At 31.5% G+C, this 12,212-nt stretch overlaps 2 protein-coding genes across 4 annotated transcripts in view; both read left to right on the forward strand.

Annotated features, from left to right (window-relative positions):
- Positions 1-12,212, forward strand: part of LOC108910223 (harmonin) — a 207,594-nt gene that overhangs the window by 53,133 nt on the left and 142,249 nt on the right. For all 3 annotated transcript variants that reach the window (XM_018714775.2, XM_018714777.2, XM_018714776.2), the window contains exon 2: positions 7,825-8,110. In XM_018714775.2, the coding sequence (XP_018570291.1) occupies positions 7,835-8,110 (276 nt within the window). In that variant the 5' untranslated portion in view covers positions 7,825-7,834. The remainder of the gene's footprint in view (positions 1-7,824; positions 8,111-12,212) is intronic.
- Positions 11,467-12,212, forward strand: LOC108914938 (the record flags this gene model as incomplete). Its single annotated transcript, XM_023454986.1, is given in 1 exon segment — positions 11,467-12,212. A coding segment is annotated over 1 exon segment (551 nt), but the record flags the coding sequence as incomplete, so codon positions are not given.

Below are 12,212 nucleotides of genomic sequence, written 5' to 3' on the forward strand. Positions count from 1 at the left end.
GCACATTACATTTTTTTACAGTACAATTGTAATTAAAATATTTTAAATTCTACACACACTTGCATTTTGCAAAACATTAAACACTAAATAAAGAGCACACGTGAGTTTATAACCAGCTTTCTATATCACATGTTTGTAAATAATGATTTACGTTCTTCTAACTCTCGTATTTTCTTCTTTTTTCATTTAACCAAATAAATAAAGTTTTCACGAATGTTGTCTAGTTGCTTTTGAAATAATTTTATTTTCTACATCAAAAAACTACGTTGGTGGTCGAAATAGGTACTGAGTGTTGTAGTTTAAAAAAGTATCACATTTTTAAAACAAATCGCTGAAACTGTTTGTTTAAATTAATGAAGCTTGGACTAATTTAATGTAAAACATTCCTTGAACTAGTAGTCACTAAGAACTCCAAACCTTCGACGCCACTGAGTAGAAACTAAATAAGTACATTTAATTTCATAAGGTATTTCTATTTCTAGGTATGTTTTCGAAAAGAGTCATTTTAGTTTGATAATAAATGTACAACAAAGTTGAACAAATTGAAAATTAGTCTAAAGCTAACTGCTTTTTCGAAATTCAATTATATGCCTCTCAGTGCCTTAGGAGAGGCCAATAACTAGAATAATATGTATTAATTAAAATATTTAGTTTTTTCTTAGAAAAACCAGTAGGTATTGAATTGAATGAACCAATTTAAAAAATATCTAGTGGTGTTAAAATTCTATGCTTCCAATGGCAGTGTATGTGTGCTACATTGAAAATTTTTGTCTAACTTACATAATTAAGTCATTAACCTAAATTTCACCAATCTACAATCAAAGAGATATTGCAATACGAGCCATATTAACAAAATAAAAGTATTGAAACTCTGATGCTCTGTAGTTTTTGTTTTCGGCAAATTTGGCAGCAAAGCTACGGTGTCTGAGTCAGTTAAAAACTGTTGTTGTAGTAGCGTGCTGAAACTCCTTTCCTCCCGCCAGCTGCGAGGAAAGGAGCGTAATTCTGTTTCTTCTTGCAAAGGGAAAGACGCTATTCCAGATATCTAACGAAATCAAAAATGTTTATAAAGATGGTGTGATAAATCGTACTAATCTGTAGAAGAGGTGTCGTGAGTATAAAGCAGTACGAATGTTCATGATGAACAAAGGAGTTGGCGACCCTCAATTGTGACTGATCAGATGGTAAAGAAGATCGAAGAAATGCTTCGTGGCGACCTTCAATTGACTTTGGTCGAGATGAACGCAATGTTTCCACAAATCTCCAAATCTCTTCTGAATTAATGTTAACGAAGAAAGTATGCTTGTTGCATGACAACCCAATTTTTTTGACGGTGTCAAAAAGCTCATACCTCGTCTCACGAAGTGCATTGATGTTGAAAGCGACAAAGCGACTGTGTCGAAAATTAGTTTGTACTTTCTGATTATGTAAATTTTTCTACTGCCGTTTCGATTTTTAAAAAATTGAGTACTCTGTGGATTTGAAAATATACAGGGTGTTTATTAAGTACTTGTACAAGCTGTAAAGGGTAAATCTTTGATTAATTTTAAGATAAAAAGTTAGTATGAGCATGGGTCCGCAACGACTGGGTTCTTAAAATACAGAGCGTCAAAACAATTTTCTGTAACTATTGTAAATGTTATTAACTTATTTGTAGAAGTAGTTTAGTCTTAGTCTTTTAAATAATCTAAGTTTGTGACATCGCAACGTACGTAAAATTGAATGAAGAATAGGCATTTCAGTGAATAATGCGACACAAAAAAATTATGGTTATTTAAATCCAGGTACAACACTGTATGTTCGCCATCTAACATTAAATAAAAAACTAAGTAAATATTTCATCAATACTCCCAGTTTCCCGTTTCGTCGAATTGCCATGTTATTGAACAAAAATATAATCAAAATAACAAACAAAAGTTTTTTTGTGGACGCCCTGTATCTCAAGAACCAAGCCATTGCGGACCCATGTTCATATGAACTTTTTAACTTAAAATTAGTCAAAAATTCTCCCTTTAAAGTTTATACAGCTACTTAATAAACATGAAAACCTATACAGGGTGGTCCGAACTTTATGCAGGAAACTTCGAGGGTAGATAGATCTCTTTAAAATAATATGTGTTTGCTTTATAAACATAGGTCTGGAATGGCCCCATTTTAGAGATACAGGGTGTTGAGGTTTTAAAAAAAATAGATTTTTTTTTATATCGCATACTACCTCACAGGTGGTGTAGAAAGAAGTGTAAATAATTTTGTTGGTGTTCTTTCAAATTGCACTTACTTTTAAACAGAAACAAATATTCTTGTAATATTATCGTTAGAAGTGTCTGCCACAAGGGGATTGTATTGGTATGAATAACTTGAGAACGGCGAATCTTAGGGAAAAAATTAAAGTCACCTTTTTTACGTGTTTTGTGCATTAAAATATAAATCAGTTAGAATGACATGTAAAAAATGCAGGGGCGTAGATTTTTTTGTAAAAAAGGGGTGACCCCTGTCTAGTTGTACACCACTGGTTGAACCTTTAAAGCTCATATTTCAGGGAATATAAGGCCTACTATCATACATTATATGTACCAAATTTTATTGAGATCGGTTAATAGATTCCGGAGATATAAACAAAAAATCAATTTTTTTTTTGACAAATTCAACACCCTGTATCTCTAAAACGGTGCCGTTCCAGACCTATGTTTATAAGGCAAACACATATTATTTTAAAGAGATCTATCTGTCCTCGAAGTTTCCTGCATAAAGTTCGGACCACCCTGTATATTTTTTTAATTTAATCACCGTGTTTCTCGAAAATTAGTGATTTTAAACCTTTCATTCGTTAGGGCTTTTGGTTTAGAATGATTCACGCAGCAACTACTATTATGATAAATATTTAAAAAACACACTGCACAATTAAAATTAATGTTTTAAGAAGAAAAGTTTAATGTATTCGCATATCTGATACAAAAGTAAATATAATACAGAAATTATTGTAATTGTGTCATCAGTGGTGTTAATAATAATTACTAGCAATTTGTAATTTAAGTGGAAAAAGTGCCGCAATATCCAGATTTTCACATATAAACTACAAATTAGAGTTTTCATTTCATGCTATAATTAGCCAGACAAGATTTTCTCTAAAAGCTTTTCTCGAGATAAAATGAAACCCCACTTTCTCTTGTATTAAGTTTTCGAGCAGAATTGTGTAGAATTGATATTCTGATTACCACAAAGTAAGTAAGATTTATTGATTCGTTTTTACTTGGTGCATTAAAAATAGCTTTAGAAGGGATATAATTAAGCAAATTGATTTGACTTAGTTGAAACTCTTTTATTGTTTTTATATAAGCTTAATTTATTTAGATCATTCGTTTAAAAGAAAGTTGGTTTTAGCACATCATAAACTACTTTAATATAATTTGTTATCGAAGTATCATCGGTTTTTAACTAGTTTAGCAATCAGATGTGGAAAATCAATTAATAAAGAATAAGTAATGACAAAAAGATACATTGACAAAACTCTAATTCTGTTTCGAAATATCAGTATGAACGGTACTAATTATTTATTTGAAACAAGAAGGTAATGATTTGATTGTAGATTTTAATAGAAATAATAAACTTATCATTTACTTTGTATAATTGTCATATATTACAAACCATTGTAACTAGGAGTTTTGTATAATTTTATTTCCTTATGTTGGAAATTAAATTTCGGTAAAATTAAAAATTCTTAAAATAATAAGATTAAGATTACATTAAAACACAACATTCTGTTTCACCGGCTGTGATTGGTGTAATTTTTCACGAGATTATGTTCAACCAATCAGCGGTCGCGTTGTCTCGAGTGTAAACGTAACGATTTGTCATTGTTCATTATAAAAGAATTATTAAGGCTGTCGCTCACTAGAGCGCGCCGCACGAAAGCAGGCGGGAGCACACCGGAGCGGCTTTGTATACACACTCACTACAGCGTACCGAAACGGCAATATCTTTGCATCAACCGATAGGGACAGTTCAGTTCACGCTAAAGTAGGTTTAAAATGGACTCATCCTATGAAGAAGATGAAAAAGAAAAGGAAATGTTGGGTACATAACATATGTAAAAAACGAGTTGAAGGCGAGTTCTATACGTTATTTCCCGATCTCATGGACGATGAAATTAAATTTCATCAATACTTCCGGATGCCACAGGAAAAATTTATGAGTTTGTTGGATATTTTAAAGCCAGAAATACGTGTATATACTAGTCTATACGTGTAACATACTATTAAATACATATTCATATTGTAGTATAACAACCCCGGGTTCGATCAAAAAAAATATATAAACGTAGTTGTGGCCAAAACTATGTGATCGTCATAAGGAATACCTACGTTGTATGTATCTATCTTTTATTGACTGGAAGGCGCTGGCTACTAACTTTAAAGAGGAGAAGTATGGTTTAATTTTATAAAACAAAAGCAGAGTAAATACACCTAACTTTATTATTTACGTACAACAGTCTTCAAATTAAACATGTGACAAATAGAAAGAACAACAAAAACATTAACAACCATTTAACATAAAATGAGAGTGCCAGGCTCACCTAGAGCTCTTGTGGAGAAAGAGCATGGCAGAGAAACCCACGATCGTTGCTCTAACCACCCAAATATAAACACAAAACAACCGCTAACAAAAGACATAAATTAAGATCCTTTGCTAATGATAAATAAGACCTGACTTATTTAATTTCTCACTAAATGTCACCTCACTCGAATTAAACATACACACTTCCAAGTAAAACTGAAGAGGTTTGGTGTTAGTTAGCCGGCAGGGCCGGAAGGTACTGGAGTCCCATACGGGAGGCAATCCAACTATGAGTTGAGATTTCGGAAGATCTGTTTTAGCAATTCTTTTTTTTGTTTTTAATTATTCTTTTTACAGATTCATGCCTCAAGGGCGAAAATGTTAGTAAATTCAACAAGGCTCTTCTATGCGTATGACATAAAGTGAGCACAAGAAATGCTTTATTATTTGTTTTTCGAACAATGTGATCAGGACAAAACAAGTTAAATGTGAAACAACAGAGTTGTTATTGCAATATCTGGGCAGTCACGACAATATACATATTTTAACATGTAATAAATAATGAACAATCGTTAATAATAATTGTAACAATTTTACCTTAGAAAAATATATGTCCTTGAGCATAAAGCAATGGTGGCTAAACATACAAAGAATTATTATCATAAAACATCTATAACCATCACAATCATAAGATTACATAGAACAATTAACAACAAAGTACTTAAAGAATAATTACCTGCTAATTAATAAGTATTAAACACTTTGATTTTTCACTATTTTGTCGTACTGCCCGCCTATCGTCTTACTCCCATCTCCACACTGTTCCTACTTCAACTATTTAGGCTTCCTTCCAGAATTCCCCACCTAAGAGTTTGTTTTTGCGCTTCCTTCTACCAACTGTCAATATTACGTTTTCATTATTGTACAACAATCATGTAACAGGTGACGTCGAAGTTGCTACGATTAGTACGGTTTTGCACAATATCAACCCGACTTAGGTTTTTTTAGGTTATATTCGTTTATAATCGTAAGAAATTACAAATCATTTGACGACCGTAGCATATTTAATAAAGATAATTGCACAAATGTCTTACATTATTTCCTTTGTTTCTTTATTAGCAGTAGTCATATTTCACTGTACTTTTCCATTTTCTTTAACTCGATATTATCAGCATCAGCGCGACAATGCAAATAAATATATAACAGTACAACTATTCCGCTAAAGCGACGCGATATATTTTTTCTTTATACATAATGTTATATTTTTTATAATAAATACATTAGTGGTACGATTGCCCAACTACCCATAAAACAAATATATGAACAAAGTTAAAGTAGTCGTATAATATGGGACTTCTTAGAATAAAACAATACCGTCATTAAAAAGTGAAAATACTTCTATATCATAATATACATTACTACGTATAAATGAACTAATGATGATTTATTGTGAATATGAGTGGATCAAATAAACTGAAATTTTAAAATCCAAAATTACAGTTCTATGTTTTCAAAGATTTTGTTAATAAATATGAATATAAGTAAAATAACTGTCTTGATTAGGGAAAGCGCTAATCAGATTTTGAGGAGATTTTAAGTGCAGTTCATTTTAAATACATATGCAAATAATTTTAGAAAATGGGGATTACAGGTGAGATGTAACAATGCTACAATTATGAGCTTAGTACTATACACAATGTCTAAAAATTTAAACGATCAAACTTAAAGAAAGTGACTTACTATTAGAGAGCCTTCATAAATGATTACAAGCCACGTGACTGTCGAGTTTAAGCAACCCAACATTGCACGACTGGTATTGGTACCGAAAAATCCCTAAAACACCAGCCGATGAAACAGAATATTGTGCGTTTAATGTAGATAATCTTGGTCGTATTACTTTAATTTTTCCGAAAGGACCCTGCGCCCTGTCTTTATGAAAATGTGGCCTCTGTCAAATTGGCTGAAATTGTGGTAAGTTGTTGGCTTTGTGTTACTGACCAAAATCTCCACAGTACTTGGGTCCGAAAATCAATTATTTCCTACTTATAGCGGTCTGAGTTAGTTCTGCTGATGTTGGCTGCAAAGTAGTAAGAGTTGAATATTGCAATAAAAACATATTCACATATTTGTGAAATATTTATAGAAAAAATTAACCGGATGACTTGGAAAAGTTACGAATTTTTGACATATGCCAAACACCAAACTGGCCGCATTGGCCGTTGGCAACAGTAGTTTGTAGATTGCGTTCATATATCTCTCAGTTAAATGCAATAATATCAAAAAGCAAAAGTAACAATAAGTGAATTGGATAATGGAATAATAATCAATATTATGGTTCAAATTTCAGTCAATTTTACCGTTCCAACATTTTCATAGACAGTGGGGTCCTTTATTTGCTAACGTAACGGAAATAAAATTACTTTTCCAAACAAAATTACTGGTCACATCGCTTGCAATCATTTATGAATGCTCTGTACTATTGCAAGTACTATGAAAGGAAGACTTGTAATTAAGGGACCAAAAATAGTTAGTTGTCCTAACTATTTGCGATCTAATAACAATATTTGCCGTCAAAATCAATCTTCAACCTTCAGGCCATAAATGTTAAAGGCTTCTGGACTTTGGGTGTAATTTTGTAGGTACTTGAATGTTTTAAAGAATTTGTGTGTGTTTTGGTCATGTATTCAATTAGTTCAGTAGATACATTTATGTTCACAGAAACACGATAAAATAATGCATGAATCAAATTATTTGAACATAAACTTCTACCGAATGAAAATCATTTTGATCTTCCATTCCAAAACTACATAAGAAAAAGAAATATAATGGTAGCTAGCTATCTAGATAACAACAAATTGTCAGTGCTGAAAGTGAGCATAAGCGAACTAAAAGAATTTTTCCTAGAGAGAATAATGTATTTTTTATCAGAAACTTTAGAAAAACAGTATGGTCGCAAGTTTTGCGATTTTTATTTTTCTACAATTTTGAGAGAAAAAGTTGATTCCATATTTAATTCACGTAATACCAATACCAATAATTCCCAAATGCAACAATATTGCCACGAATTCTCTTCCTTTAACCGATGCATTATTGATTTAGTCAATATGTTACAAACAACTAAGTTATAATACAGTTAATAACTGGTTATCAACAAGATGATGTAAACTTCAAAATAGTGACCATATAATTCTTGAAATTGTGTAGTGATTTCTTTAATCATATAAGTAGTATATAATTTAACCGAATTAATATATTTTTTGTTTCCGACAGTGCTCAAAAGATGCTAGCAATGGAGTACTGCATACCTCATCAACATAAATATGCTTGTTCGACAATGTCGTCTGAAACATTAAGTGGCAGTTGCGGTAGCAGGAACAATCGGATCCGCACTGTCAGGCTCGTCAGACCCAGCAATGGGCCTTTACCACCACCTAACCTCAGTTGCCGTCATGGACCTTCCTTAGGATTCAGTATCAGGGGTGGAAGGGAACACGGGACTGGATTTTTTGTTTCCTTCGTGGAACCCGGAACGGAGGCGAATAACCAAGGGCTAAGGGTAAGAAACTTATTATGTTTTTTTTTGTTTGGAGGGTGTATATTAACGCATTCTCTCTCAATTTCTCAGCAACAAGCGGCTCGTGATCGGTTTGTATGGGGCTAAATGTAGATAGAGCAGACACTTCGCAATTTTTCTTTTTTTAGTCAGCATTAGGATATTAGTATAATTTAAGATAAATTGAAGGGATAGAAGGAGAAATATTAAAATAAGTACCTATATTAAAAGTAGTTTTGTGTTATTAGTGTGATTTACAGCAAAGTCTACAAGAAAATTTAATATAATATAAATAAATGAATAATTAATTAAATACCAATGTATCTTGATTTAAATAAATAATTATTAATTATAAAAGATTGTTAATCAAATATGTTCAAAAAAATCGATTTCAGTTTAGAAATTGAATTAATTCAATTAATTCACTAAACTTATTTATAGATGAACATCATATAATACTACCTGGTGGTCGTTTGTTTCATGTAGAAATAGAAATCAATTAAATACATACGTATAAATTTTTTAAGTTAGAATCGAATCGAGACGTCAATTTTCTTTAACTTCTAATCAAATTGAGGTTTATTTCGCAAAGTAGTCCTCTCTGGTGAGGAAGTTAGTGGGGAACGCAGAGTAATTAAAACTGTTTGATGATTTTATTTTAATTCAAATAGAAAAAACGTACCCATCGTAATGTATATAAAAATAATGGATCAGTCTCAATTCCCACATCACCTTTTTTTAACAAAAGTTGTTATGGTAGGAAACTAGAGGATAGTTTTAAATACAGTCGATATTCCTTTCTTTCGAATCTAACATATTGAATTGGCGTACTCAGTATTCGATTTTACTTGAATAATAATGATTATGAGAACCTTTGTCTCAATTCAATTCATCAATTTTTTAGCGAATTGAACTTCATCAATGAAATTAGTTCAATCAAACTTTATCATTCAAACCACTGAGCCGCCTTCGAATAGCTGAAAATTTGAAACGTAGGTACTTGCATGTGAACCTAGACCTCAAATATTTGTTTTTAATTTTTTCTTTTAACAAGTACAGTTATTACTTCTTTGTCGATGAACTGAAGTCGAAACGTGATGTCCCGATTTAAGGCATGTTTCAGTTTGTCAGCGATTTCAATATGACATAACATGAAGATAAATTTTTAATGGCTTAAACTCTTGTTGAGCTACTAAAAAGTTAATCAACTGTGTTTCTTGTAATTATTTTTATTCAACTTTTATTGATTGACTTCAATTGATCAATGGATTTAGAAATGCGGAACGTCCCTACAGAAAATAATTCGAAACTGCTATACACATTAAAGTAAAATAAGTGAAATGGTTGAATGATTTCCGAGCTGGTTGCCACGTCGTCGATTTACAACTCTTGACGTTTCGAGAGATATATCGCTCTCTTCTTCAGAAGTTACTCTGAAACTGAAAACCCAAATCGATCGTAATAAAAATTGGAAAAAGGAAAAAAATTGTTTTTATAAACAAATTATTTTACTTTCCCAGAAGATTAATAATGATTCTAGGTCATCTTTAGATTTAGATTTAGATACAATAAAGACTTATTAAGCAAGTTTATAGAAAATAAACAGCTTTTGACATCCAGTTGAACTAACTTTCGATAGTTATTATTTAATATTACCGCTACCTATATTGTCTGGCAATAGAAAAAGGCGTTTTCTTAAATTAGAACATAGCAGTGTCATAAAATAAAAAAGAGGGGAGGAGTTTCAAAAATGTTCATAAACGAATGATTACAGTATGTGAAGATGAAGATCCATCATACTTTAAAATAAAATATTGATTAATTTCGGTAAATGCCCCGAGAAGTGGAAGATTATCAGATGCAACAAATCCTGATGTTTGGAGTAAACTGCAAATAATGGTTCTCGAATATCGTCTTTTAAAAGTGTCTACTATTACTAAAGTTTTAAATAACTATATTTGAAGCAAGTATTTTGTAAATTTTACATGGGTAAAATTTCAAAAGGACTCAAATTTGTTGGCTCCTGAAAAAAATTGCCTGAGCAGCAAATTTCTCAAAATAATTTACAATTTGTGAATGTAGATCCTAATTTCTTCTCCAAAACGATAACTATTATAGTTTTGGGTACATTACATGAAGCCAGAAACAAAATTAGAGACTACACATAATTTACAGCGTAGGTTAGAAAGAAAACTTTTCTAGAGGGTCTCATACATATGTAAATACTTATATTTGAACAAATAATCGTAGCCTAGTTAAATATAATAATTGCAAAACAATATGCGTAATATGTAACTAATAACAACAGTTCAATTGTTATTTATCAACGCTGTACAAATACGTGACCTGATAAAGTTGAAACACAATGAAGTGATAAAAAGAGTAATAATGACCAAAAATACACTTCTGTAATTACATTTTCTCTGTATTTCACCTCATTTTCGTAAACTTTATACGAGAACTGGTTTTAGAGATTTCCACAATTTTCAATTCGTAAACAATTTTGAAAAGTTGATATTTGCCAAATGCCGAAAATGAAAAAATCAAATGCGTCACTGTGTGAAATTGAAAATTTTCCATAGGTTGATTAACTACGTCTCTTCCTGCTAAATTATTCGAAAAATAGAAATATAATCCGAAGAAAAATATAGTATATTAAAGAAACAAAGACCAAATCAAAAAATTATTGGATCGTCTAATGGGATTGTAGATAAATATATATTTTTTCTTTTTTAATGTGGTTCATTTTCAAATATTTATTAACTTCTGCTTCAAAAATTTGTTGCGTAGTATAGGTTCTTCTATAATAGAAATTTTCAGATACTGTTTTAATAAAATGAAAAGCGTGTGTGCTAGGATTAATTATAGGTAATGAATGAATCAAAATATTTTCAAATTATGATAAAAATCGAGGAAAGGCCTGGATCCGACTGTCAATTTTATTACAATGAGGGCCACACTGGTGATCGCTATACAGGGTGTTTCATAATTGGATGTCAATATTGAAGGGTGTTAATCTGTGTGTGATTTTAAGACAAAAAGTTCATATAAACATAGGTCCGTTTTCGCTTTATTTTTGATACAGGGTGATGAATATCTGTTTGTAAAATTGATTTTTTTTTAATAACTCCGAAACTAAATTAGATAGTTTTATAAAACTTAGTATGTGTAAACTAGGTGCAGAGACACGTCTTTTGCATAATAAACGAATTTTCATTTTTAACCAGTGGCGTCCCAATTAACTTCAACCTCATTATTTTGAATGAAAAAAATGATACGCCACTGCATTTTTGAAAAACAAAAATTATTGTATAAATGGTGCTTTATTTTGTAATAAAAAAGATCTCTTGAGTTTTTTTCTTATCTTGCACTGTTTTTTAGTAAAAAAATAAAGAACAACATACTAACCCACATTGAGCCAAACAGAAAGCATGATATAAAGATTACCTAGTAGGCTGTGGTTGTTGATTACTGTTGTGATTTATTAATTTTGACAGTTCAGTTCATTCAACTCAATTTTGATACTTAAAATACCTGTACAGTGTTATTTGATAATGGTTGAGTTTACTAATCAAGAGTTGGCAGACATTCATTACATGTATGGCTTGGCTGATGGCAGAGCGCCAGAGGCTAAACGATTATATCAAGAGCGTTTCCCGAATAGAGTCACACCAGATAGACGAACATTCTCAAACATACATAGAACGTTGGCTGAAACAGGTACTTTTAAGCCAAATAATCAATTAAAAGGTGCCCATCGGACTACTAGAACTCCAGAAGTTGAAGAAGCAGTTTTAAATTCAATTGATGAAAATCCTAATATTAGCACTAGACAAATTGGAAATAACTTGAATATCTCGCACATTCTAGTTTGGAGAATTCTTCACGATTTTCTGTTATACCCGTATCATATTCAACGGGTCCAAGCCTTACTTCCTCGAGATTTTCCTTTGCGAATCAACTTTTGTCAATGGTTTTTGGAGAAAATTGCGCAAAATCCCTTGTTTGACTGTGAAATAATGTTTACAGACGAAGCTAACTTCTCTAGAAACGCTATAAGAAATTTCCATAACAATCATGTTTGGGCCGAAGAAAACCCGCATGC

This window comes from Anoplophora glabripennis, unplaced genomic scaffold, assembly GCF_000390285.2.
Source record: "Anoplophora glabripennis isolate ALB-LARVAE unplaced genomic scaffold, Agla_2.0 scaffold348, whole genome shotgun sequence".
NCBI classification, from domain to species: Eukaryota; Metazoa; Arthropoda; class Insecta; order Coleoptera; family Cerambycidae; genus Anoplophora; species Anoplophora glabripennis.